This window comes from Nyctibius grandis, chromosome 12 (genome assembly GCF_013368605.1).
Source record: "Nyctibius grandis isolate bNycGra1 chromosome 12, bNycGra1.pri, whole genome shotgun sequence".
Classification (NCBI taxonomy): domain Eukaryota; kingdom Metazoa; phylum Chordata; class Aves; order Nyctibiiformes; family Nyctibiidae; genus Nyctibius; species Nyctibius grandis.
This window is the reverse complement of record NC_090669.1, coordinates 21,965,765-21,991,074: the sequence shown is the minus strand read 5'-3', so window position 1 is coordinate 21,991,074 and position 25,310 is coordinate 21,965,765. Positions and strand designations below refer to the sequence as shown.

Here is a 25,310-nt window from a genome sequence, read left to right as displayed (position 1 = left end):
TGTGATACAAATGGAGCACATGGGTCCCATACAGATGGGGCACGCAGATACCAGGTTGAGCCGCTGCTTCTCCTCACTCAGTGGTCTGTGGTGGGGTGGGAGGAAGAGGAAGGCTGGGGAAGCCCTTGAAGGTCGCTGTGCTCCCGAGCTGCTCCGGGCAATCTGCCTTGCAGAGCAGCACACGGAGCCGTTAGCCATTAGAAGAACGTGAAAGAATTTCTCTGCGGATCTGTTTATATTGATATTCTCAAAAACACGCTGAGCACAAAGCTTTTGGAGCCGCTGGGGAGTTCGTTTCAAGCAGTGTAGGTGTGCAGCCTGCGCTTTCCTTCCAGAAATAAGACAAGGGAAGGGAGGACCGGAGCGTACGGACTGCCGTGCTCGGGGGAACCGCCTCTCCGGCAGCACCGGGCAGCCCGGCGTGGAGGGCGGCTGCACCGGAGCCCGGCTTGGGCTTACGGCTGCGGCGTGGGTCTGCTGCCCGGCTCGGGCTGCCGTGTCTGCAGGAGCTGAGCACTCCTGTGCGAGCAGGTCTGTACAGGAACCACATCCAAACCGGGCTCTGGCTGATCCTGTGCGAACCCCGACGTGTGCGTGCAGGCACTTGGTGCCGATGCCAGGCAGGGTTTTAGAGCGTGGCTCTGTTAGCTCCCTTGAAAAACACCTCAGCTGGTTACTGTGAGGCTCCTCATAAAACAATGCTCACACAACAGTCTTTTTAAAGTGAAAATTGAGCTGCTGCAGCAACCAGTGCGTCCTGAAATCCCTGACAACTGCCTTGTAGAGTAATCTTACAGCCTGTCTGTCTTGACAGTGCCTCTTAATGGCTTACTAATAATGCTTTAAGATTTGCTGGAGCTCTGCCACAGCCCTGCTGTAGGTTCACAGTGGTCTACTCTGCTGTCCTCCAAGCTGAGATCCCCTCAGTTTTCCACGATGAAGCTAAACCCTCCCAAACTGGGCACCTCAGAAGGTATTTTCCCAGTGCCCTGTTGTGGGGAGGCAGCCGGAGCAGGCAGGGAGGGATCTCCTTGGTCCTGGCATGGTGCCGTGTTCAGGAGTACTTTACATTGTGGTGGAGCCGTGGGTTCGTTATCACCTATAGCCATTTTGTCATGGGTGGCATGGGAGCTACTGGGATTTCTGAGAATTAAAGTAATTGCATGAATTCCACAAGCAAAAATTCCAACTCCATCGACACATACTTTGCTGCGACGGGGGTTTGTGCCCGTTGGTGTGGGGAAGGGGTCGTCTAACCCAGACCTACGGCGCTGGATTAAATTATTGTGTGCTGCAGGGTGTTAAATCTCAGTTTTTGCCCTCCTGTGGGTGTGTAGGGGGGGATTACTGGTACAGACCAGCATCGCTGCAAAGCTGAAGGGTGTTTTTAATCCAAAGTAAGGTAGTATCCAGAATGCTCAGCGCATACCTGGGCTTTATCATCGCCAAGGAAGGGTTCGCGTACAGAAAGAGGCGTCACAGCCAAAGCAAGCAGCAGTGAAGAGCTTTGCTGGTGAAATATTTGACTGGTCAGTTGTACTTTGGTAAACGTTTGGGAGAACGTGTAGGTTCAGCCAAGCCAATGAAGAATCCTTGGGCTGAACAGGGAACAAAACGCTGCATAAGGCTGGATTTTGTGTTTTAACCGTCCCGACGTGCTGTGTGCTCCAGCGAACAGGCAAGTGCCAGGCTCTGCTCTGGCCAGGCTTTCCTCCCACTCCCCTGGGGTTAACTTGTGCCGGGTTAATAATTACTAGAATGTACTTTCAGGCAGGTTATTTGTTTTCCCTCCTCATGATGTGCAAGAGCGGATAATGAAATTAATTTGCACACTTTGTGAGTTTGCAAAGCTGGCTTGGGCCGCGTTGCCACGATACTGCGCGGGCGCCGGCGGCTCCTGGGGCCCGTGTTTTCACAGCCGGGGCAGCGGCCAGGAGAAACGCTCTCTCCAAAGCCAGCACGGAGCATGCAGGCTGTAAAACCCCTTTCCGATGCAGAGCGTTTAACTCTGCTGATGGAAATCACTTCAGCAGGTGAACAGCGAAACGAAGCCCTGAAATTCCAGCGTTGCTCCTGCGGGTTGTGGAGTTCACGATGCCCAGGAGCCCGCTGGGGAGTTCCCATGTCGTGTTGTACCCTTGGCTTTAAGTAACGAGCCCCGTATCCTCCAGCTCGAGGTTTGTGATACACAAACACCGTGTTTTCGGGAGCGCTGGGCAGGGTCCTCGGAGCTGGCCGGGCTCTGCAGGGCTGCGTTCGGTTCGGAGCCTGCTGGTGGTCCGGGAGGCTCCGGGGAGGTGGCCGGGCTTCGCCGTGCAGCGGGTGGGAGCTGCAGCTCTTGCTGTTTTCCATCTCCCTTGCCATGGTGCCTGGCTGGGGGGTGAAAGCAGTTTGCAGGTGCAGACCCAGCTGAGCCATTTTCTGCTCCTAATTCACCGCACAGGTACGTGCGGTAAAGGACCGAGCCAAGAGCACGAAGCACCAAGACTGTCAAAGCCCGACGCTCCTGTCCTGCTCTCGAGGCCCCCCGGGCTGGCACCCCATCGGGCATCTGCCCCCCAGCGCGGGTGGGCACAGGCTTGGCGTGGCTGCGTGCCGAGCTGGCTACCGCCGCGCAGCCTGGGGTTGTGTCCCGGCTTGTGAGAAGGTTTAGTCCTCGGCTCAGGGAGGCAGGAGCTGGTTGTGCTCACCTCTCGAGGCTGTGGTTCGCAGGTGGTGTGGTGCTGGGTGCAGCATCACCGGGAGGGCCTACAGCATCTCCTGTGCCTGCTGCGACGCTGCTGAGAGCACATGTGCTGTCTGCTGGTGCCAGCCACGTCAGCCTGGCGCAGACCAGGGGGACCAGGTGTGGATGGTACCACTCCAGCTGTGCCGTTCCTACCCGTATCCGAATGATTTACACTCCAGGGCTTGGCTACGGGGCCCTTCGCGTGCTCCTTGGATCTGTCTGCAGACTGGCTTTGGGCTGCTCTTGGGGCAGAGACTGCCTTTCACTTGTGCCTTCTGGTTTTGCCCCCCGGGGTCAGTAAACCTGGCTTTGATCCCTCCCTCCTCCAAATTTTGCTCCGAGTGCCGTGTTGTCCCATTGGGCTCCCAAGCCTGGGGGAGCAGGTGAATCCAGCACGCAGCCTGGAGACAGACCGTCCTTTTTTAAGGAAGACCAGGAGGCAGCAGAGAACCTGTTTTTTTCCCCCCAACTTCCCACACAGATGTTTTGTGTGAACGTTGCCTTTTCGAAGACGCTCGGGCTCCCGGGATGTGCCGTGGTGCCGGGGACATCTGCAGAGCCTCCCGCAGCCCCAGGTAGTCTTAACTTGGCTTGGGTTTGGGTGAGTGTTCAAGCAGAAGCTCTTACAAGAGGCTTCGTGTGTGTGTAACTTAATTAGGCCCACAGTCAGGAGGGGCTCTCAGGTTTTTTTGAAGGGTAGGGGCCCGTGTCCTTACGGAAACCATCTGTTAAAGCAGGCCTGTTTTACAGCTTTCCATCTCTCCTGCTCTGGTGACACGTTCAGCAACAGCTTTGTAGAGAAAATTGAATTTCCCTTATACAAGAATATACTCGTTTTGGTAAATGCATTGCTATGACTTTATATGCAGTAGATCACCTCCAAAGCGCTGTAATTTGAGAGGTGGAGATGGAGGAAGAAGAGAGGAGAATTGCAGATTTGTGGAGAATTAACCTTGATTTGGCTCTTGGCAAACCAGCAGCAGGTTTGTGTGGTGCCCAAACCTCTCCTGCCGGCCCCTGGATGAGGATGGCCGCTCTGCTCGACGGCCGGGGTCCTTGGCCGCGTGCTGGGCCAGGCGTGAGCCTCCTGGCATCGGCGCGGCCGCGGGCAGGGACCCCGCCGGCACCTGTGGCAGCGGAGGCACCACGTGCTGGGCTGGGCACGGGCAAACCGGGCGGGGAGTTTGGCTTCTGAAACAAGAGGAGCAGAAGTGATGAAGGTAACGGGCAAGGTGCTTCTCCCCGAACGCCTGGCAGAGGCGGCGCAGGGCAGGTGGTTTTGCTTGGAGAAACCCACGCTTCATTTTTTTTCCGCACAGGAAGAGCCCTGCAGAAGCCACACGAGCTTTTTTGCTGTCGTACGTCTTGTGAGACAGCAGCGTGGCCGTGGTGTCGTCAGCAGGCGCATGGCTCCAGACAGAGCTCTGCTTCCAGCTCGGGCTAAAATAATCTGGGGAATCTGCTGGTCTTACTGGTGTGTCGGGGCTCAGGGAGCCACGGCGTCTTTTTAAATAGTGCGAAAGCTGAGGGAGCTGGGGGTGTTTAGCCTGGAGAAGAGGAGGCTCAGAGGTGACCTTAGTGCAGTCTACAACTACCTGAAGGGAGGTTGTAGCGCAGTGGGAGTCGGCCTCTTCTCCCAGGCAACCAGCGATAGGACAAGAGGACACAGCCTCAAGCTTGGCCAGGGGAGGGTCAGGTTGGACATTAGGAAGCATTTCTTCTCAGCAAGGGTCATTAGCCATTGGAAGGGGCTGCCCAGGGAGGTGGTGGAGTCACCATCTCTGGAGGGGTTTAAGAAAAGCCTGGCCATGGCACTTAGTGCCCTGGTCTAGTTGCCATGGTGGTGTCAGGGCAATGGTTGGACTCGATGATCCCAGAGGGCTCTTCCAACCCGATTGATTCGGTGATTCTGTGCTTACAGACTTCCCAGTTTAATGTGAGTTTAATCTTTCCCGTATCTCGAGGGAGAATATCACCCAAGTTTGGTGTTTTGCTGAGAGTACCGTGGGTTTGCAGCTTCGCTGCGTTGCCCTGCCCTGGGTTTTGGTGGTCAGGGGGTCTTATCCTTCCTGTGTGCTTCCAGTGTTGGGAGATGAATAAAACTTTGAGCGATGTGTTAACAGAAGGTTTGGAAGGCTAACGTGGCGCTTCTCATGGGAGCCCTGTGTCACTGGAGTCTTCTGGCTAGTTCGGACAATCAGAGCATCCAAGCTTTCGCCATCTTCCCTTCTCTGCTGCAACGGTGCTTAAAGCTTCTGGGTTTTTCTGGCTTTGTGGATTTTTTTAATGTCTATATTCAGTTCTTGCCCTGTCATTTAAAAGCTGCCAGTAGTATGGCAAACAAATACCAGGTTTGCTGCAGAGTGGTTTGTATGTAGGTGAAATCGGTCTCAAACCCACTGGCCTCAGTTGAGAAGGAGAAAGAGGCAGATGGCCAGAATGAAACTCCAAAGAAGAGTAAATCAGTGAAGTTCTGTGTTTGATTTTTCCTCAAAGCCTGATGCCTTCGGGGCCCTGCCGGGAGAGTGCTGGTGTGTGAGATTTGTTCCGTTGCTTACTTCTTGCTCCTCGATTCATCAAAATATTCCTGAGGTTCCCATGCTTGGGGGAAGCTTTGCGTGTGTGCAGTGGGCACGAGGGTGCTGAGACGGGGAGAGGGAAACCGGGAAAAATTGTGCAAGAACGGGGAGGAAGAGAAATGTTTTGCTGAGATTGCCGTGGTCTGTCATGTTCACAGCTGGGGGAAGATGTTACGTGGCTGTTGCGACATCGTGGACTGAGCACGAGTTTCAACGTGGACATCCCGAAGCGTTTGTTCAACCCCGCCAAGGCTCGAGCAGGCTTTTCACTAGGGTGTAGCAGGCGTCCTCGCAGCTCGCGCTGCTGGTTGTAGCAGAGCTCCGAGCCGAGGGTCTCCTCGACTTGAAGGATCCTCTTGCAATGGCCGTGGCACCTTTTGCAAAATATTTTTGGTTTCTTTCTCATGTAATTAACGTGCTTGGTCATTGTCTCCTCTCGGGTTTAAGGGCTTAAGTCATGTAGGTTTCTTTGTAGTAAAAGCTTCTCTTTGTCTTAGACTTGTACATAATGAAGCGTGTAACGCAGAAAATTGGAGAGGACTGGAGCAAAAGTCACGTTTGGGCTTTTACTGCGGTGTGTTTGTACATTATATATGTGTGTGTGTCTGTGCATGTGCATATATATATACACAGAGAGACACACACTAGGAATATATAGTATTTATTTAATTACAGCAACCCAAGCTCCCAGCACCGGGTCTCAGCTCGCTGACACAACCTGCCTGCTGCGCCCCGGCCCAGCTGTGTCACGGCAGCGCGGAGACCGAGTTCCCGGGGGCGAACCAGGCACAGAGTTACTGGTGATTTAGCCACGTCACAGAGACGCCAAAAATAAGCACAAATGCATTCTGCTCTCTGTTACCTTCCCCAGCCTTCCCCTCCTGCAGCTGAGCAGCAGATGGGGCTTGCAGGAGCCGGCCCCAGCGTTGGGTAGGAGCGGTGCTCGCCCCGCGGCCTCCCCTGGGCACACGGCGCCGGTGCCAGGGACGGGAAGATGGAAGGTGTGCGGGTGGGGAGCGCGGAGGAGCCTCGGCCCGGCCGGGGACGGAGCGGAGTGTGCCAGCAGACCTTGCCAGCCTCTCACGCCTGGGTCCCCGGGCTGCCACCAGGACGGGGGGGTAGGTGATGCCGCTCGCTGCCAGGGCACTGCCAGTCGCTGCTGCTTCATCTGTTGCCCTTTCGTTCACTGCGGTTTAGTCGGCATTGGATCAAGGACAGCGATGGGCAGGAATGGTCTGTGCTGACACGTTTCTCCATCTTGATAATCAGGCCCGGCTCATTTTCGGGGCTTGGCTGATGCTCATGACCCCCTTGGGCTGCACTTGAGGAGAGCAAACCGCAGCGAGCTGCAGCCGTAGCTCCCTGCCGGGCACGGCGGGGGCAGAGCCCCGCTCCCCAGACCGTCCTGGAAGCGGAGTGAGTTGTGCAGGTTTGTCATGTTTAAATTTTGCCAGAATAAAGCAGCCCCGAGGAATCCCTGTCTTCCGCCGCTGGTGGGACCTTTAGGACAGGCTCTCAGCATGTTGCATGAACCATGCATGCCGTGGAGGCTCGCGTCGCGGCGGGTAAAGGCTTTGCCCTCCTCGTGCCTCTCAGCACACGCGTTTCTGTCCTGTTTTCTGTGTGCAGGGTAGTTTGAGCTGGGTTTTTTCCTCTTAAATGCATGTGACGTGCAATACGCTGTGCAGCGTGCCTGAAGTTAGCAGTGCCCATCCATCCCTCTGTAGCTGCACAGTGTTGCTTTGTGTAAGTCCTTGGATTATACTCAATTAGGGAGATATTTTTGCCCCGATATGCAGCAGCAGTGGGAATATCCAAGTGGAGGACGTAGCCTCAAGCTTCACCAGGGGAGGTTCAGGTTGGACATTAGGAAGCATTTCTTCTCAGCAAGGGTCATTAGCCATTGGAAGGGGCTGCCCAGGGAGGTGGTGGAGTCACCATCTCTGGAGGGGTTTAAGAAAAGCCTGGCCATGGCACTTAGTGCCCTGGTCTAGTTGCCATGGTGGTGTCAGGGCAATGGTTGGACTCGATGAGCCCAGAGGGCTCTTCCAACCTCATTGATTCTGGGATTCAGTGAGTTCCTCACTGTTTTTAAGGAGGTTGATGTGCAAGAAGTCCAGCAGATGATGGTGTTGGTAAACGTGGTGACAGCTCTTCCCTAGTTGGAGCCTGATGGGTTCCTGGGAGAAGCAGAGAGGAGATGGGCGAAGCGCAGTGCCCTTCCTCTCAGGTTTTGGTCTGAGACGGTGATCCAGAGCCGTCCCGCAGTCACACCGAGGGGACGAGGGTGCTGTAAGGGTGGCGTGGCAGGGCCGTGCGCTGCTCCAGCCTTCCTGTAACACGCCGGCTGCTCCAACGGTTTCCTCATCGCAGCTGATCCCTCTCCCAGACCGCAGCTCGGAGAAACAACTGGAACAACAGTTTTGTAACCTTGGCCAGAAACCAGATAATCAGCGGCATCCAGAAATGGAGCAATATCGAGAGGCAGCTGCATATAGATAATTGAGGGAAGGGTTTGTGGGAAAAACTGCTCCCGGAGAAACCACACAGGCAGCGTGGTTGCTTGTGGTTTCAGGGTACTGTCAGGGCTCGCTTTTATTTCGGACTTTGTGTATCCCAGGAATGGTCCCAGCTGGAGTATTCTGAATCACGGGGTAGTTGGGCAGAGATTTCCAAATATCATCTTGTTAAATAGCAACAGCGTAACAGAAAAACTGAAGAGTTGTCATGATTTGAGGCCATCGCCCGGTCTTCAGATGCTGGGGTGGGAAGTGACACTCGCAGGCTACACGTGGAGGGGGCTGTGGTTGACAGTTAACCCGTTAGCAGGGATGGGTTTGTGTAGCGAGTCATTGCTGGGGAACCGCTGAGGAGTTGGACTTTCACAGTTGCCTTGAGCATCATCCTGACCGTGGTCCTTGAAGACCTGGGTGCACGTTATTGTGGGACCAGGTACTGATTTTGAGAAGAGGAGAGGAGAAACCATGCAAAGAGGTGAAGAAAGATGTTTCATCTATAAGAACTCCTGATAAAGAGCGACATCCCCCTTCAAAAGCCAGGGACAAAAAGGTAAACAAGTTCCTCAGGGGAACGAAAGAAGATGTTGAGTTGAAGGTGAGGGCATGAGGGAGCCGTGGAACTGGGGTAGCCCCAGATGTGGCAGCAGGCGAGTGGTCAGAGCAGGGAGACAGAATCACAGAATCAATGAGGTTGGAAGAGCCCTCTGGGCTCATCGAGTCCAACCATTGCCCTCACACCACCATGGCAACTAGACCAGGGCACTAAGTGCCATGGCCAGGCTTTTCTTAAACCCCTCCAGGGATGGTGACTCCACCACCTCCCTGGGCAGCCCCTTCCCATGGCTAATGACCCTTGCTGAGAAGAAATGCTTCCTCATGTCCAACCTGAACCTCCCCTGGCCAAGCTTGAGGCTGTGTCCTCTTGTCCTATCGCTGGTTGCCTGCGAGAAGAGGCCGACTCCCACTTCACTACAACCTCCCTTCAGGTAGTTGTAGACTGCACTAAGGTCACCTCTGAGCCTCCTCTTCTCCAGGCTAAACACCCCCAGCTCCCTCAGCCGTTCCTCGCAGGTCAGACCCTCCAGACCCTTCACCAGCTTGGTTGCCCTCCTCTGCACTCGCTCCAACACCTCAAAATCTCTCTTGAAGTGCGGGGCCCAGAACTGGACACAGGATTCAAGGTGCGGCCTCACCAGTGCTGAGTACAGAGGGACGATCACTTCCCCAGACCAGCTGGCTGCACTATTCCTAACAGAGGCCAGGATGCCATTGGCCTTCTTGGCCACCTGGGCACACCGCTCTCGATTTTCCCTGCTTTGGTAGTGGCTGTGTGAATTAGCACCTCGTGCCGCAGTACCTCATTAGCAGCTGATCTTTGTGCTTACCCAGTGTAAGGCTGCGGAACAAAACGCACCTGTGTTTGCCGTGCTGCCTCGCGGGCCGCCCGCCGCGCCGGGGCTTGTGTACCCGCCGGGGAAGAAGATGGACTTTACTCTTCCGGAGCTGAGCTGGAGAACAAAGAACAATCGTTCCTTGTTCCCCAAAGTGCATGTCCCACCGCTGCGCACAGGGGATTTTAGGTGCTAATCATGAGTTGTGTAGGCCCAACAGGTAAAGGCAAAGCTGGTGGAGAGCAGGTCTGTGATGCTGGGAGCACGTTGGTGAAGCAGCGATGCGCAGGACGCCCAGGGCAGCACTGGGTTTGAGGGGTGACAGCAGCTTCTGTGTGTGTGTGCAGTCTGCTAGTGACATAACCCTGATGTTAGTGGGGACTCAGCGGGTGCCACTGGACCACACAGCCCAGAGAGGGTCTTTTCTGGGGTGACAGACAGTCTACAACTACCTGAAGGGACATTGTAGCACAGTGGGAGTCGGCCTCTTCTCCCAGGCAACCAGCGCTAGGACAAGAGGACACAGCCTCAAGCTTCACCAGGGGAGGTTCAGGTTGGACATGAGGAAGCATTTCTTCTCAGCAAGGGTCATTAGCCATTGGAAGGGGCTGCCCAGGGAGGTGGTGGAGTCACCATCTCTGGAGGGGTTTAAGAAAAGCCTGGCCATGGCACTTAGTGCCCTGGTCTAGTTGGCATGGTGGTGTCAGGGCAACGGTTGGACTCGCTGATCCCAGAGGGCTCTTCCAACCTCATTGATTCTGGGATTCTGTGACAGACATCTTGGTGAAGGTATCAGCAGGGCGATGGAGAAGGGCACGGCTCAGTGTGTGGACAGACCTCAGCTTTGGGTTTTCTCCCCACGCTTTCCAGTCCTGGGGGGGGGTGCGTGTGTGTCAAATTTTGGATGTGATCTGTGGGAGCTGTTATTTTAAGGCGATTTTCAAAGATTTGAAGACACCTGTTTTTCTGGGACAGAGTCCTCAAATGGAGCCTGAGATTTTAAAATTTTCATGTTTCCATGGGGCTTGTTCCTATTCCAACCTTTTCAGACCAAACAAATGTGTTGGATTTGTGCAAATAACGTCTGCGCCTCTAATTGCCATCCCTGCACTGGAGCTTTTTGTAACGGGTAAGAGCCTCCAGCCAACTTTCTTCTTATTGTCTGGCATTTAAAGAACTGCCCAATCTTTTTTACTCCAAGCTGGCAGGGTGTGAGCAGGCTCCAGCGCACAGATCTTGGGCATGAGCTAATTTGTTGTGGCTTCGGCTGGAGATGGCAGGAGCCTGGCTGGGTCTGCACGCAGCGGAGCTGCCGGAGGGCAGGGGCGGAGGGGACAGGACGGGCAGCCCGTGGGGCAGGCAGAGCCCTGGGAAGCTGTCTCTCCACCTTGGATGGACATCTGAAAGCGTTTGAGAACTTTGGTGGTGGCGTTTTCTCTTGTCACACACACGGCTGTCGCTCGCTGTGCCCGTGAAGGCAGGAGGGGCAGGGAGAGGGGTTTGAGTGTACACCGGGTCCCTTGGGTTTGTTAACGGGGAATGAATGGCCTCTCCTGGCAGGCACGGTGTTGGCGTCGGCTGGCTGGGGCTGGGAGCGGGCTCCGGCCATGGACATCTGTGCCTGTCCCCATTTGCCCTTCGCTGGGAGCCTGGTCCTGGCTAACGGGTGGGACTGGTCCCGCGCTGCCTCCCAGCCAGCTCAGCGGGGCCCAGCATGGAGCCAGCAGCCTGCAGCACTCTCCTCCTCCTCCTCCTCTTCTTCCTGCGGCTCAGAGGGACATAAGACCCCCCCTTCCCTTCCCGTCCCTTTTGGGACCGTTGCCTTTTGAGGTCCTCCACAGAAATGTTTGGTCTCAGTGTGTGGCTTTGGCGTGGCATGCCCTGGGTGAAATAAATTTTTAAAAAATAATCTTTTTTTTTGTCTGGTTCCTTGCCCCAGCGAGGGGAGAGGAGAGGATCGTGTGTGTGTGCGTGGCCAGGGCCGACTCTGCAGAGCCCTGCATTCCCAGCCAGCCTCGCTAGCCACGGCTCCAACCTTGCTAGCCATGGCTTCAGCCCCATTCCCGACAGTGCTGTTTATGCACCCTCCGGGAGGGTGCTGGGGGGCCTGACCCTGCCACGGGGGGGGAGGCAGTGGCAGAGCCCCCAGCCCAGGCCGAGCGGGCAGGGCCGCCCCCGTCCCCCGTGCGCAGGGTGACCGGGCTGGGGGCTGTGTCCGCTTTTCCAGCTCTGTGCCTGAAGGCCAAGCCCTGCGTGCCAGACTCCGGGGGCTGGGACCACTGGGGCCTTCTGGCTGGCACCTGGGGCCAGTGGCCCATCAGGAGCCAGCGGGAGCTGCCATGCCCGGGCTGGCCGGGTCGCGGGCAGACTCCCCCTCTCCACAGCCCCTTTCCCAGGGGATCGGCGTGGGACCCGCGCTGTGCCGGGGGGCTGCGGCCGGGCCGAGGGGCTGGCGTGGCGTGGGGGGAAGGCTGGCTGCTGGCCGGAGGCAAACAGCTCCTTTGTTTTCCCGGAGAAGTGCGAGGGATTATATTCTGTTGAGCTCACTCAGTCTCCCACTTCTCATTGTAACCGTCTAGTTCAAGGAGCTCAGTTAATTGTTTACCAAATCGGAAGGGTGATGATTGTCTCCTGGTAGGGAGGTGAGGCTGAGAGGGGTGTCGTGGAAAGGGGGTGGCTTGTCCAGCTCCCAGATGAGGAGGGATTGAAGCCAAATTGCCATTCTGCAGCCCGAGATTTGCGACTTTGAAACGCTCCGGCGTCGAGCTGGGGCCCAGTCGGGAATTGGTACCTCCCCTCTGACTCTTATTAAATGTGCTTAAAAATGAAACGAAGACGAAGCGAGCGTTGTTGGTAATTGTTGTGCAAATGTAATACTCCCTCCAAGCTGTTAACCAGGCCAGTGCTCTGTTTACACGGCGAGGCAGCCAGCTTTCCAAGCGTAATGAGTCAGCGAGATGAACAGAAGGGGTGCGGAATTAATCTGGCATCCGTCTGGCCTTTTCTCAGCTAAGCAGGTTTTTGAAGCTCCACGTGAAGGTACCTACCCCGGTTACAAACAGCCACAGAGACATGGGGAGTGGGCAGAATTTTTTTCGAGAATAAATTGACAGCGTGCGGGCTGTGAAACAGTGTCAGCGAGGTGCTGGGAGCGACGTGGGTTTAATTGTTGGCTGCTCACAGTCAGGAGCAGAGCCCTGGTCCCAGCCTTGCTGGTTCCTGCACTCATGACCAGCATAAGCGAAGCTGCTGGTTTTTAATATCCGTTGCAAAGTGCAAATAAATTTCTGTTTCCCAGCGCGTTGTCTGCATTTCCACCTCTCAGCTTTGCGGCGAATATTGAGGTGGATCTGTTGAGGTGGCCGGCTGTCCCCTCCGCACTGACCCAGGGCTCCTGCCGGCTCCTGCCTCCTCCCAGGCACTTGCTCGTTTCTCCTTTATCTGCACATTAATGAGCACCAGTAGGTGAAAGTGAGGGGAAAAAATTCTTAAACCTTCCAAACTGGCTAGGTTTTGCGAGCTCCAGGCTCCGAGCGTGCCCGGGGACGGCCGAGCTGCCTTTTTAAGGTGCTGTTTTCAGTCAGCCCTTGTGGGGCTTGAACTTTGGCACTTGTGCTGGGCTGCAGGCCCTTCACATGATGAAGAGCAGAAATTTGGAGACACAGATTTCTGCAGTCGTTCCCTCGCTCTAACAGAAGATTTTTCTTTTTCCATTTTCTCTCTATGGCCATGCTGGGTTGGCACACTGAATTTCCCCCCTGTTTTGCCTTCCCGGCTGCAGCAGTGAGGATCAGCCTGCTCGTGTCTTTTCCAGTTTGGATCCTTCCCTGCTCTTGCATCCAAAAGGAAAGGGCTGGAGGTCCCAAAACTCAGCACAGCAGCTTGTCCCCACGTCAAGCAGGGGGACACGGAGAGGCCTCAGTCCCCAAAGCCGCCGTTCCTAAACGCGGGTGACTGTCGTGCCGTGGCCCAGGCGGAGGAGGACAGAGGATGAGCCGCCGTGGGAAGCACAGTCTCCTGCTGGAAACGCCAGCGCTGGGACGTCTGTGCCCCGGTGCTTCGGTCTGGGAGCGTGTGCTGCTGCAGGGCTGGGCTGGGGCCTCTCAATCACTTTTTGTTCAAAATCCACCCAAAAGGGCCTTAAAGCCTCCGAAGCGTAAATGAAACATTTCAATTATGAAGGAATTTCCAGGGAACTTCTCAAATACAAGGCTGATGAAAGCACCGCGCTAGCGTTACTCCAGCCCTTCACCCCCCGTCCTGCCCCGCGTGGGGCTGGGCTCTCCTGGTGCTGCCCGGCTCAAGGTCCACCCTGCTTCGTCCCCCAGCCCCGAGCAGGCAGGAGGGTTTGGCTCCTCTCTTCTCCTCTGTTTTCTTTCTCTCTCCCCGCCCACAGAATTCCCATCTTGTGATGGAGCGCTGCATGACTTTGTTCCTGGACAATTTCCTGCAATTGTAGCTCTGCAGAAACCCAGCCGCTATTATAAGAAGTTAATGGGTGTAATGTGTAGTGTTGTCAGGTGGCAATTAGCTGGGGAAAGAGTTTTCAAATGGTGCCTGTTTATGCCGTTTCAGCGTAAGTACGACGAGACCTTTGCTGTAGGGATGGATGTGGGTCACGTCGCGGAGATATACTGTTGCACGGATGCTTTTTAGCCTCTGGTCTCGGGAGAGGAGATATTTTTGTTCACCTAAAAAGGCCTCGCCTGCCTTGGCTCCAGCCGGCATTTCTGATCCCTGTTGCAGCTCATGCTTCGCTGTATTTCAGATGTCAGTTGTCTTTTCAGCCCTGTAACCAGGCAACACATGGCAGGAGCGGGGAGCGCTTTGTTGTTCTCCAAACTGTCTTACCTAGGCCAAGGCGCGGCGGCCGCGCCGGTGCCGGGGTGGGGAGCCCGTGGCGAACCGCTCCGGGGACACCATGCACCACCTTAATGGTGACATGTTCAAAAAGCGTGTTTTATAAGTCGGTTTTGTAATCTAGAGATGAGCGTGTTGGTCCTGCGAGGGTCTGGGAAGTCAGCGTGACAAATGGGGGGAGCAGGGCTGTCCCTGTCCCCTGACCCGCGGGGTCCATCCCCACGTCCCTGCTCTCTGCACGGAGCTGCAGCTGCAAGAAGCTTTCTGTGGGCTTGCAGTGATGCTGTAGGTGAAGAACGGGAGGGATGTTGCTCTCTGTTTGGGCATGATCCATTTTAGGCTCTCCCTTGCACGTGAAACAGGTCGTGTTTGCAGCCGCAGGTCCCAGCTCGTGGCAGAAACCAGCAGCGTTGTGCCACGTTTGGAGGTGCTCGACCATCCCGGTGCTGCTGGTGAAGAGTTTGGTGGGGGTTTATCCCCATGGGAAGCGTTTGCCTTTTTTCCCCCCCAGTGCAAAGATCCTTTTGAGATGTCTGACGTCTCTTTTCCTCTCTCTAAACAGACGGTTGATGATGAGGCGATGGCAGCATAAATGAAGATCAAGTAAGGAAGGCAGAACGATGCCCAAGGGTGGGTGTTCTAAAACACCACAGCCAGAAGATTTCTCTCTCAGCAACGACATGGTGGAGAAACAAACGGGGAAAAAGGTAACGTGTTTGGTTCACTCGCTGCCCTTTGTGCCTGATGTCTTTGAGCTGTGGCCTGGGAAGGTTTTCTGCTGCCAGTACTGTGTGTTTTTAAGGCTTTCTGCAGTAAGCTGTGGAAGGACCAAGTAATGCACTGATCTCGCAAGCGCATGCTGTGCGAGGGAGGAGTTTCTCCTCCTCCTCCTCCTCCTCTGGCTCTAAGTGCTGCGTCTGTGTCAGGCTCGGCTGGTCTTGCTTCACCCACAAGTCTGGGCTCTGAGTGTGGCCTGACCAGGACTCAGCGTGTGAGCTGCTCTGCTGGGGTTTTATTTGAAGTGTTTAGGTTTTGACTGGGCTCGAGGTGAGGTTACTGAAATGAAATCTGAGTTTAAAGATAAATAAGTTCATGCTTCTCTCCTTCATTCCCACATTTCTCGTTTTGCTGCAGACTTCAGCTCTGCCTCCTCTCATTCAGCTTTTTTTCATCCTTCTCAGTATTGGTAGTTTCCAGTGAATAGTTGTGCAGAAAGCTGTGTACAAATGTTACCTTTAAGTAAAAATTAAAACCTACATCTACAATATTCTACTATGGAAACAAATATCATCTACTTTCCTTTCACCTCCTTGCTCCAGTTTCTCAGCATTCCCCCAGGAGTTTCTGCTAGGCCCCGGGAGCTGAAGCTGAGCTTTGCGAGCACCAGCGATGCCGTGTAGCTTGCTCGGTCACTTCCCCTGCAATCCCACCCGTGTTGATGATGGTCATTCCTCTTATTAGTGACGAAATGAGGAAAATGACAAATAACCACATTTCTGCCTGGGATTTTCCCGTTGGTTATTGAGTGCGCTGGTAGCGTCTGCCCAGTTCCGTGTCGCCGTGCTGAGAGCGGGGGCATTGCCCCTGCACGGGCACTTTGCTGGGGCTTGTGGGAATGGGGCAAGAGCGGGGAGCAGGGCTGTTGGAGGTGAAACCTTCCCTGTTGCATCAGGAAAATACCAGCATTTTACCCTGGCAAACAAGGCCGGGCCCGGCAGTGCAGGATATGTAAATACGTGGTTTTGTCTGTGCTGTGTAAGAAGCTTAATGTTGGCGCAGGTGCTTCGGCAGGGAGAGGATCAGTTATAATATGAATCAGCTCCCATTTTATTTCATCCTCTCGCAGCAGCTTAAGGGCTGCATGTTATTTACAGAGCAGGTTTGTTGAGCGGCGCCAGGGACGCTGGGAGCTGGAGTTACCTCCCGCTGGCTAAATAACTGGGACACAAATAATTCTGTGCTTCCCATTCAGAGGCATCGGCGCAGACCTGTGGAGAGTGGTGCTGAGTAAGGACAGGGAGGAGCCTTTCTGCTCGCTTAATTCTGGTCTTCTCAACGGAGAAGGAACTTGCAGGCCCTTGTCCTCCAGGGCCTGAGCTGAGATCCAGCCTAAGAGGCCGAAGGACATGGCGCAGCGAGTCGCCCCGTTCCTGGTTAACTCTGAGGCGTGAGCTGGAGCAGTGACTCAGGGTAAAAGCACTCGGTCGTTAGACCTCCTCCTTCCAGACGCTGTTGTACCTGCCTGTCGAGCGAGCCACTGCTTTTAATTTATCTTGCCTTTGTCAACACTTTCAAAGGCCCAAGCCTGTGCTGTGCCACGCGGAGGGACCCGGGGCTGCTGCGGTGGTGCACGGGGGGAGCACGGCGAAGCAGTAGCTGCGCTGCCACTTCAGTTTTTTCCTCACGATGTGGCCTTAATATGGACAGTTGTTTTCAGTTGTTTTAACATTAAACAGGCTTTACATGTACAGGCTCTGAAGCTTGAGCGCGTAACGGTGCGGGATGCTCAGTGGTCCCAGTGTCGTGGTGGGCTGAGAGCTGCAGGCGACGTGCGAGCTCTGCGCTGGAGCACGTTACGGCCGGGCTCTCCGGGAGGCTGCCCCTTCTGCGGAGGGCTCCTGCTTTGTGGAAGGGATGTGAGCTTCTGCCTTTCAGTTGTGGAGCTAATTATAGAGGGAACTCCTCCTAGCTCTCTGCTCCCTGCCCTTCCACGGGAGGGACGTGCTAACGAGTGAGCTGTCGCTTGTGCTGGCGCAGCCACGAGAGCGAAGTGGTTTAAAGACCGTGTCTGTGTTGCCCTTTGTGGCTGACAGCGTTAGAGGCTTCATCTGCTTTGCTGCTGTTGAGCGAGGAGCTGTTTCTCCCGGGGTTAGCGGAGGCAGCGGGGCGTCTGGTCGGGCCCTGCCAGCCTTATATGGCTGCGCTCAGCCTGCCCGGGGCGGGCGCTCGGCGGCCCCGAGGGCTCCTTGAGCTCACTCTAAAGGGTTTTGTAAAAATACGCCTGCCATATATGAATAATTCTCCTTTCTGGTTTAGATCCGCAGATCCCCACACCAGAAGCAGATTACTCATGACTTAGGCTGAGCACAACGCCGCAGCAAGAGTTGTATCAGTTGTCGAAACCATTTCCTGATGTGCCCGGGACCGCTCGCTGCGTGGTTCCCCGTGTGCTCAGAGGCTGCGGCGGAGGGTTTGTCTCTTGGTGGGGGAAATGCTTCCACTTGCACAGTCTGAACTGCATTTTTGCTGCAGTGGTTGAACACCCCGCAGCACAGCGCCTGGCCCTCCGGTTTGGACTTGCTTGTAGGAGCGAGCAGAGGTTAACTGAGCACCCCGGGCAGGGAGGGCGCTGGGAGAACTGCTGGAAGTGCTGCCTCCCCACCCTTTCCTGGGTGAGAGGGGGGGTGATTTCTTCGTGGAGGAGCCTTACTGGGGGACATGGTACCTTGCTGATACCTTATTGCAGTCTACAACTACCTGAAGGGAGGTTGTAGTGGAGCAGGAGTCGGCCTCTTCTCCCAGGCAACCAGCTATAGGACAAGAGGACACAGCCTCAGGCTTGGCCAGGGGAGGTTCAGGTTGGACATTAGGAAGCATTTCTTCTCAGCAAGGGTCATTAGCCATTGGAAGGGGCTGCCCAGGGAGGTGGTGGAGTCACCATCTCTGGAGGGGTTTAAGAAAAGCCTGGCCATGGCACTTAGTGCCCTGGTCTAATTGCCATGGTGGTGTCAGGGCAATGGTTGGACTCGATGATCCCAGAGGGCTCTTCTAACCTGACTGATTTTGTGATACCCATACTGGATCAAACTCAGTTGACTTCCACAGGCGTGAAGGGGGAAAACTACGACACTTTTTATCCATAATTTTAGTAGTATGAATACATTTTGCTCCTATTTCGTTATTTTTCCTACCTTTCAAAAATGTTTTTGCTTTTTCTCCTCCCTCTTCTCCCAGTTTCAGAAAAGGGAACGTATTCCTCATTTCTCGATTCTTCTTGAAGGCTCTTGGGCTGTTAGATACTGACAGAGCTGGGTCACTTAGGTACTGACGAGCCGACGTTTCAGTGAAGATAAGCAGCCCACAGTCATGGCAGGGTGGTATTTCTTACAAACCTCAGTGAAGGCCTGAGGTACTTCAGTTCCAGTTGTCTCCGTAACGTTTGGTTGCAGCATTGATCGTGACCCAAATTTGGACTTTTTGAAGGTTTGCACATGTTGTAATCTGGTTTTGGAAAGGCCTCAAGGGACCCAGATTTAGGGGATACGGGGGTTTGGTTTCCACCGTTGTGCTCTCTGGGTAAAACTGTGCCCATCCCTTTTTGCAGGACAGAGTGAGAACCCTTCTGCTGCCCCTTCTCCCCCCACCACCAGCAGAGACCTGCTCAGGAAACAACACCCTGTGTTAGTGCCGGGAAACTCCTGTTTGCTTTGTGCAGCGTGGGTTGTTTTGCCCAAGGCAGGAGTTTGGTGTCTCAGCTTGGCGTGGGGCATTGCCCGGGGCCACGGCTGTTGGAGCCCTCGGTCCTTCTGGGCTTCTCCCAGGCTACCGTCGCTGGTTTTGTTCGTTGCTGCTCACTTCTGACTGGTATCGCAACCTGAAAGACTTTCGACTCATTTTGGAGAACAAAGGGCGTTGGGGATTTCCATCGCTGGTAACGCAAGTCTTTGCATAAGCGGCTGGGCTGTGAGTCAGGTTTGGTCGGTGTTGAAGCAAAGGCCCGGCCCCGGCACAGCTCTCGGCGGGCAGAGGCTCAGAGACCCAGCCCTGCTGCGTGCGGCTCGTATGGACCGAGGGTAGGAGCAAGGTGAGGCCACACCTTGAATCCTGTGTCCAGTTCTGGGCCCCGCACTTCAAGAGAGATGTTGAGGTGTTGGAGCGAGTGCAGAGGAGGGCGACCAAGGTGGGGAAGGGTCTGGAGGGTCTGACCTCCGAGGAACGGCTGAGGGAGCTGGGGGTGTTTAGCCTGGAGAAGAGGAGGCTCAGAGGTGACCTTAGTGCAGTCTACAACTACCTGAAGGGAGGTTGTAGTGAAGTGGGAGTCGGCCTCTTCTCCCAGGCAACTAGTGATAGGACAAGAGGACACAGCCTCAAGCTTGGCCAGGGGAGGGTCAGGTTGGACATGAGGAAGCATTTCTTCTCAGCAAGGGTCATTAGCCATTGGAAGGGGCTGCCCAGGGAGGTGGTGGAGTCACCATCTCTGGAGGGGTTTAAGAAAAGCCTGGACATGGCACTTAGTGCCCTGGTCTAGTTGCCATGGTGGTATCAGGGCAATGGTTGGACTCGATGAGCCCAGAGGGCTCTTCCAACCTCACTGATTCTGTGATTCTGTGAGTGGGCTGCAGATGTGTGGCCCATCCTGCAAAGCAAGGTATGGGCTCGCTCAGCTTCTCTGCTGGAAATCCAGAGTTCTTTGCATTTATATCTTTCAGAATTTTGCATAAAAAAGAACTACATGTTTGGTTTTGCTCTGAGAAGCAATGTTTGGACAGTCAGCTGGCCTGGCTGGAGCCCTGCGTGAGGGTGAAGAGTGGCTTTTATTTGCAGATGTCCCAAATGACCTGAACAGATTGATATCAGGGTCTCTCTTGCTGATTAGAGATCTTTGTCGGAAGGAGAACTCGGCACGGAGGCAGCTGAGCACCTCCAGTCCATACGCTGCGCGCGGGGCTCGTGTCGACGCAGCTCCTGGGGGCCGGTTCGTTGTCTGTTCGTGCTCCGAACCGCGATGGCTGAGAGCAGCTTGTGGTGCAGCTGTAGCAAGTGTAAGCCGAGGTGCGCTCAGTTACTCATATAGTAAATCTTACTAATAACATAGCGTGACAGGAGGGGATTTTTCCTGAAGTCGTGGTGTGCCGTCCGCCCTTCGCCAAAGCAGCTTATGTTAACACCTACAGAGGGGAGCTTGTTCCTGCTGCTGAGCTCTCAACAGTACCCCCGTTCCCCAAACTCCCTCTCTTACCCTCAGCAAGAGCTTCCCAAGAGAGCCCCAAGCTTGTCTTACACACAGGTGTTCATACAAGTTCCTCTGCAACATTGATCAATTTGGATTCGTTCCTTTTGTGAAACCTGGTTTTTGTACCTTTCAGATGGGTCTGAGCTTACTTTAAACGTGAGGTGACCTAAAAATGAAAACAGCTTTTACTCGAGAAAAGGACGACATTCTTCATTACAAAATTGGTAATGATTAGGGAAGTAAAGCTTGACGTAAGAAAACGAACAAGCGTGTTATTTTCGGGAGCGTGACTCCCCAGGCTGCCTTCATTTCTCGGCGGTGGTTCCTCTCCAGCTGCTGCAGCGTCCTCAGCCGGGCGCTGCTTTCCAGGGGGGAGCAAAGTTTGGCTCTTCCTTGCTCCAATTAGTATAAAAGGTTATGGTTGTGCTGCTGTACAAATTAATCTCCAAAGCAGTGCAGGACTGCCGCCGCCTCCTTCGTTCCTCGCTGGTTAATTTTGCTGAATTTACTGGATTAGCAGCTCCCAGCGTGGGGGCGAATGCGAACGGAGCGCTGCCCGAGCGTGCCCGACGCTGGGGTTCACACAAACCCGTTTCCATTTCCACTGTCTTCTCTGGGAAAGTTTTTTTGCCTAATTCCTCTCTTCATCTCTCCTCCAACACGGAGCTTTTAACAACATTGAATAACTTTCTACAATAAGTTGCATTTTTACCTGTCCTGCACGTCTTACTCCTGAGCGTGCAGAGATCCCCTGGGGCATTATAGGGCAGACGACTGACCTGGCTTGCAGGACGGCAGCCCCCCTGCGCCTGCAGGCTCGAGTTTTTGCACCACAGCAGCAAACTCCAAAGATTAAGGGAATTTTAGAGCAGGTATGCTTTAAACAAGCTGTCACCAATCGTCATTTGCTTTTACATGGGGTGCGAGAGAAGAGGCGCTGCCAGCCGATGCCAGGTTGCCTGCGAGGCAGAGTGCTTCTCGGGCAGCAGAGGACATGACGGGTTTGCTCCAGCTGAAATCTATTTTAAGGTAACAAACAATAAAAAAATTGTATATTTTGTGTTGAGCACAGCTGACCTGTTGTTGGAGCTCTCGCTGTCAAACTGATGTCTGGAAGAAATGCTGGGAGTGTAGGAGATCCCCCCGCGGGGTGCCGGGGGCTTTACCCTGCATCGACACGGCCTCTCGGGTGCTCAGCGCTGGTGCAGGGTTAGTGGGGTCTGGGTGGAGCGTTGCTGCTTGAGCTTGGGCTTAACTGGGGAGGGAAAGGACGGACCAACATACCTGCTTGCAACAAGGCGGTCCTGGGAGATGATCCGTGGTCCCTGACCTCTGAGCTGGTCACAACAGCAGCTGGCAATAGAAGTGGCATCATTTGTTGTTGCAAACTATTTTTGGTCATGTCAGAAAAAATACAACAAAAGCATTTAAATCTGGAGTGTTTAAATGAAACGCTGGAGTGTTTATTTTGGCTGTCGTGACTTTGTCCCGTTGCTCCTGTGCCGAGGAAGGGCTCTGGGCGGCCGCTCTCGAGCCCGGCTGCCCTCCTGCGGGCTCCCAACGTGAAGCCCTGCGCACCCATGGCTGAGCGTGCCTTGGCTCCCTCCGTCACCAAGAGCCACTGTGGGGTTTGTTGAGCTTGAGGGATTTCCCCACCCCATTTTTGGGTCCATGCGGGTGAGAGGGGCCGAGTGCTGGGCGTGCAGCCGCGGGGCTGTCACGCTGCCCGTGGCGAAGGGGACGTGCAAGCAGAACCCGTTGGTCCGAGTAAACGGTTTCTCTTTCATCTCTGGGTGAAGTCTGGTGGCCAGACAGACAGTGAGGAAGAGGAAGGAGCAGTGTACACAGTGACGCCGCGGTCTTGTGACTGCTGGCACAGGAGCCACCTGCCAGGGCGCTGGGTCTGATGCAGACAGCGTGACTGGGCTTCTCTAAACAAGGAGCTGCTGTTGGGTTTGCTTGTCTGACGTGCCAGCGATGGCCTCGCATGATCTAATGTAGCGAGATTCTTTTAATCTAACTTTATATCTAAAGCTTAGGGTCTGGGTTTTGCTAGGTTATTGAAATCAGATCTATCACGAAGCTGTTTGTTCTGGCTGTGTTTTCAGAGCAGTGGCACAGTGCTCACAGCAGAAGCCTTTGCTTAAAATAATACTGGGTCTCAGCTACAAGTGCCTGACTTCAGTCTGGGTGTATTCTCAGCACGCTGAACTCCTGAGGTCTGAGCTGTGTACCAGCTCTGGCTGTCCTCGTGAACAATCTTGCCTGTCTCAGTACTTGGGAACTTTGTCTTGCTTGGGATGTTTCTTCAAACCTTCTTCCTGCTGCTCGTACCGAGCAGTCCCCAGCATCGCCTACTTCACCTCGACGTGTGTTAAAATCCAGACCAACCCGAATAGAGACCAGTACAAAGCAGGCACAGATCTGCCTCTCTGAGAGAGCACTGAATGCTCAGCCAGCATCTGCGTCGCTTCCCCTGCTTTTGTGCAGTGTTGGTGGGTTTGCTCTGAAGGGAGCTTCTCTTAAAACCCCAGCAGAAACCTGCATGGGAGAGGGACGGCTTCAATGTTCAACCACTGAGAACGCCTGGGCTGGTGTTTGCACAGAGTTGGGCCTCAGAGATCATAGAATCATTTAATGGTTTGGGTTGGGAGGGACCTTAAAGATCATCCAGTTCCAACCCCCTGCCACGGGCAGGGACACCTTCCCCCAGACCAGGTTGCTCCAAGCCCCATCCAACCTGGCCTTAAGAGATGATCAACCCCAAAACACGGATCTGGGGGAGAACGAGCTACCAGCATATTCTCCAGAATAACATGTTCTCACTTAAGCTCACATAGTAAAGCTGTATTCTCGTGCTAGAGGTACCGCAGGCCCCGAGGAGAAGCCCTCAGCTCTCCACATTGAACCGAGGGCTTTAGCGACGTGTTTTGTGTGTCCCCCAGATGTGCTGTGTGCACTCCCCTGCATCCCACCTCTGCTCAGGACTGGGAAACCCTTCCCAAACAACGGGAGTGGTTGTGTTCAGAAATCCTCAGGTTCCCCCAGCCCAGCCTGCCTTCCCCCTGCACTCGCAGACGGGCACAACCGAGGCGTTGGCTCCGGTTTTCACGTGAAGCGGTTGCAGGTTTCGCTCCACACAATGATATTTTATTGATATTTTAGTGATATTTTAGTGATATTTCAGCATTTTAGCTTGGTCGAGGCTCCTTTCTGCAAGCTGCTAAACTCTGATGCTGGAAACCCACGGTGGAAAGCAGAGGACAAGTGATGTGTGAAGCGGGTGAGGGATGTTGGAGGTGAGGTGGGCACAGCCTGGGGAAGGCTCTTGTTAATCTGGTCTCTTCTCTTTCTAGGATAAAGATAAAGTTTCTCTAACCAAGACTCCAAAGTTGGACCGGAGCGATGGCGGCAAAGAGGTGAAAGAGCGAGCGACCAAACGGAAGTTGCCTTTCACTGTCGGAACAAATGGAGATCAAAAAGACTCGGATACAGGTACAGAAATGACGTGTTCCCCCCTCGAAACGTGAGTGTTGGGGCTGGCGGGGAGCACCCAGTATCCAGCGTACAGGAATCCAGAGCGAAGCGGTGCATCAAATTCCCTTTTTAATGGAAGGAAGAGGCGTGTGGACGGGAGGGCAGCCGCTGTGGTGTGCACACACACATCTGGAGCTGGGTGCATTAAGGCCCTTCTGTTCTTAGTAACATTTAACTGGACCGAGAGCTGGCTCGGTGAGAGGCAGCCCTTTGGCCGGGGGTCTGTCCTAACTGTCCTGCAGCTTAGACAAGCTCAGAAGCAGTGCTGGGCCTGCTGGTAAGAACTTGGAAAATAAGAGAATAAAGCGTGAATACGCTTTAAAAGAAAAAAACAAGCAGTAAAAAGACCATCTTGCGTGCATCTTCCTAAAGTAAACCTGATATATATGTGTATGTCTATATAAATATATATATGTGTACCTCTGTAGCCAGGCTGCATTGTTTTGGGGCTTTAAACTTTTAGTATTTCACCTTCTTAAAAATTATTTCCAGTTGGTGTGTGCGCAGGCGTTGTCAAACACACGTAAAACTGTCTGGAGCTCGTACTGATGGGCTGGAGGTGGGTGTTTGGGTCAGCTCTTTGGGGCTGGTGCGGGTGGTCCTGAGGACCATAAGGACATTAAGGTGACCCGTTTGCCCCTGTTCTTGGGACTGCCAAGGTTGCTTCGGTGATTTTCTGGGAAGTGTTGGTGCTGCTGTGGGTATTTCAGCCTGGCTGGGTCGTGATCAGGCAGGTCACATCTGGTGGCAGAAGAGGGGCTGGCACACGTGGCTCTTGCGTGCCGTGGCCCCACGGAGCTACAGAGGTGTTACACGGGCTGGTTGTGTTGTAAAGCCATCGGGAAGAGCTGTTGGCAGAGCTTTGACGTGGAGAAAACAGTGCTGTTTGGTTGCAGGGGGCTTGGCTGGGGCTTTATGGGCAGAGGTTTGCCTGGGTCCGTCCTGTGTATTTCTAGGAAATCTAGCTCTGGTCAGGTAAGGATCAATAATGGTGCAGAGGGATAAAATGGACTGAAAGTTGGAAATATGCTTAAAAATGGTAAAAAAAAGATGTATTTGCTGTTGCTCTCAGGTGAGTAAAGTAAAAAGAGAGGAGCAGGGCAGGGAGAGCAGCGTGCTGCTGGGGCTGTGGCAGGGTGCAGAGGAGCAGCCCGGGGACCCCCCTGCCCGTCGCTCCCGCGTTACCCCTCCACTCTCAGCAGCCGTGTGACTCTGTCTTCGGACTCATCTTCCCCTTCCTCTTCAGAGCTCGTCGCTCCCGAGGAAGCGGGTGTGCAGGTGGCAGGGCCGGCAGCAGCCCAGCTCCCTGCCTGCACGCAGGACAGCCGGGGAGCGGGAGGTGGTGGTTGCGCTCAGAGATGCATTGAAAGGCAAACTGGGCTCCACAAAGGCTGGCAAGGTGTGGGCCAGTCTCTAGCAGCCTCTTTGGTGGAGAGCGAGGAGGGGAAGTGACTCAGCTGCTGGGGAGGAGATCGTGGCGGGGAGCTGCAGAGCAACGCGCAGAGGCAGACTGGTGCTTGGCAGGAGCCTCTTTCTCCTCTCGAGATCTTTTACTCCAAGAATCGGATGCTTGAGATGGGAAAAGACTCACTGGCACCTTGCTCCGCTCTTGCACCACTCCATTGCACCCGTGGGGCTTTTCAAGCCCTTCTGCTCCCTGGCCTGGCTCGAGGCCAGCTTTTGTTTGGCAGGTGGGGGCGTGTTTGTAGGGGCACAAAAGTTGCCTACTCCATTGGGGCCGGA

The 25,310-nt window shown here is 54.5% G+C and overlaps 1 protein-coding gene across 1 annotated transcript in view; it reads left to right on the top strand.

Moving 5' to 3' along the window:
- ANKRD11 (ankyrin repeat domain containing 11) overlaps positions 1 to 25,310 on the top strand; it is a 149,557-nt gene that overhangs the window by 97,990 nt on the left and 26,257 nt on the right. The window contains exons 3-4 of the mRNA XM_068411056.1: positions 14,640 to 14,784; positions 23,387 to 23,525. Of these exons, the coding sequence (XP_068267157.1) occupies positions 14,698 to 14,784; positions 23,387 to 23,525 (226 nt within the window). The 5' untranslated portion in view covers positions 14,640 to 14,697. The remainder of the gene's footprint in view (positions 1 to 14,639; positions 14,785 to 23,386; positions 23,526 to 25,310) is intronic.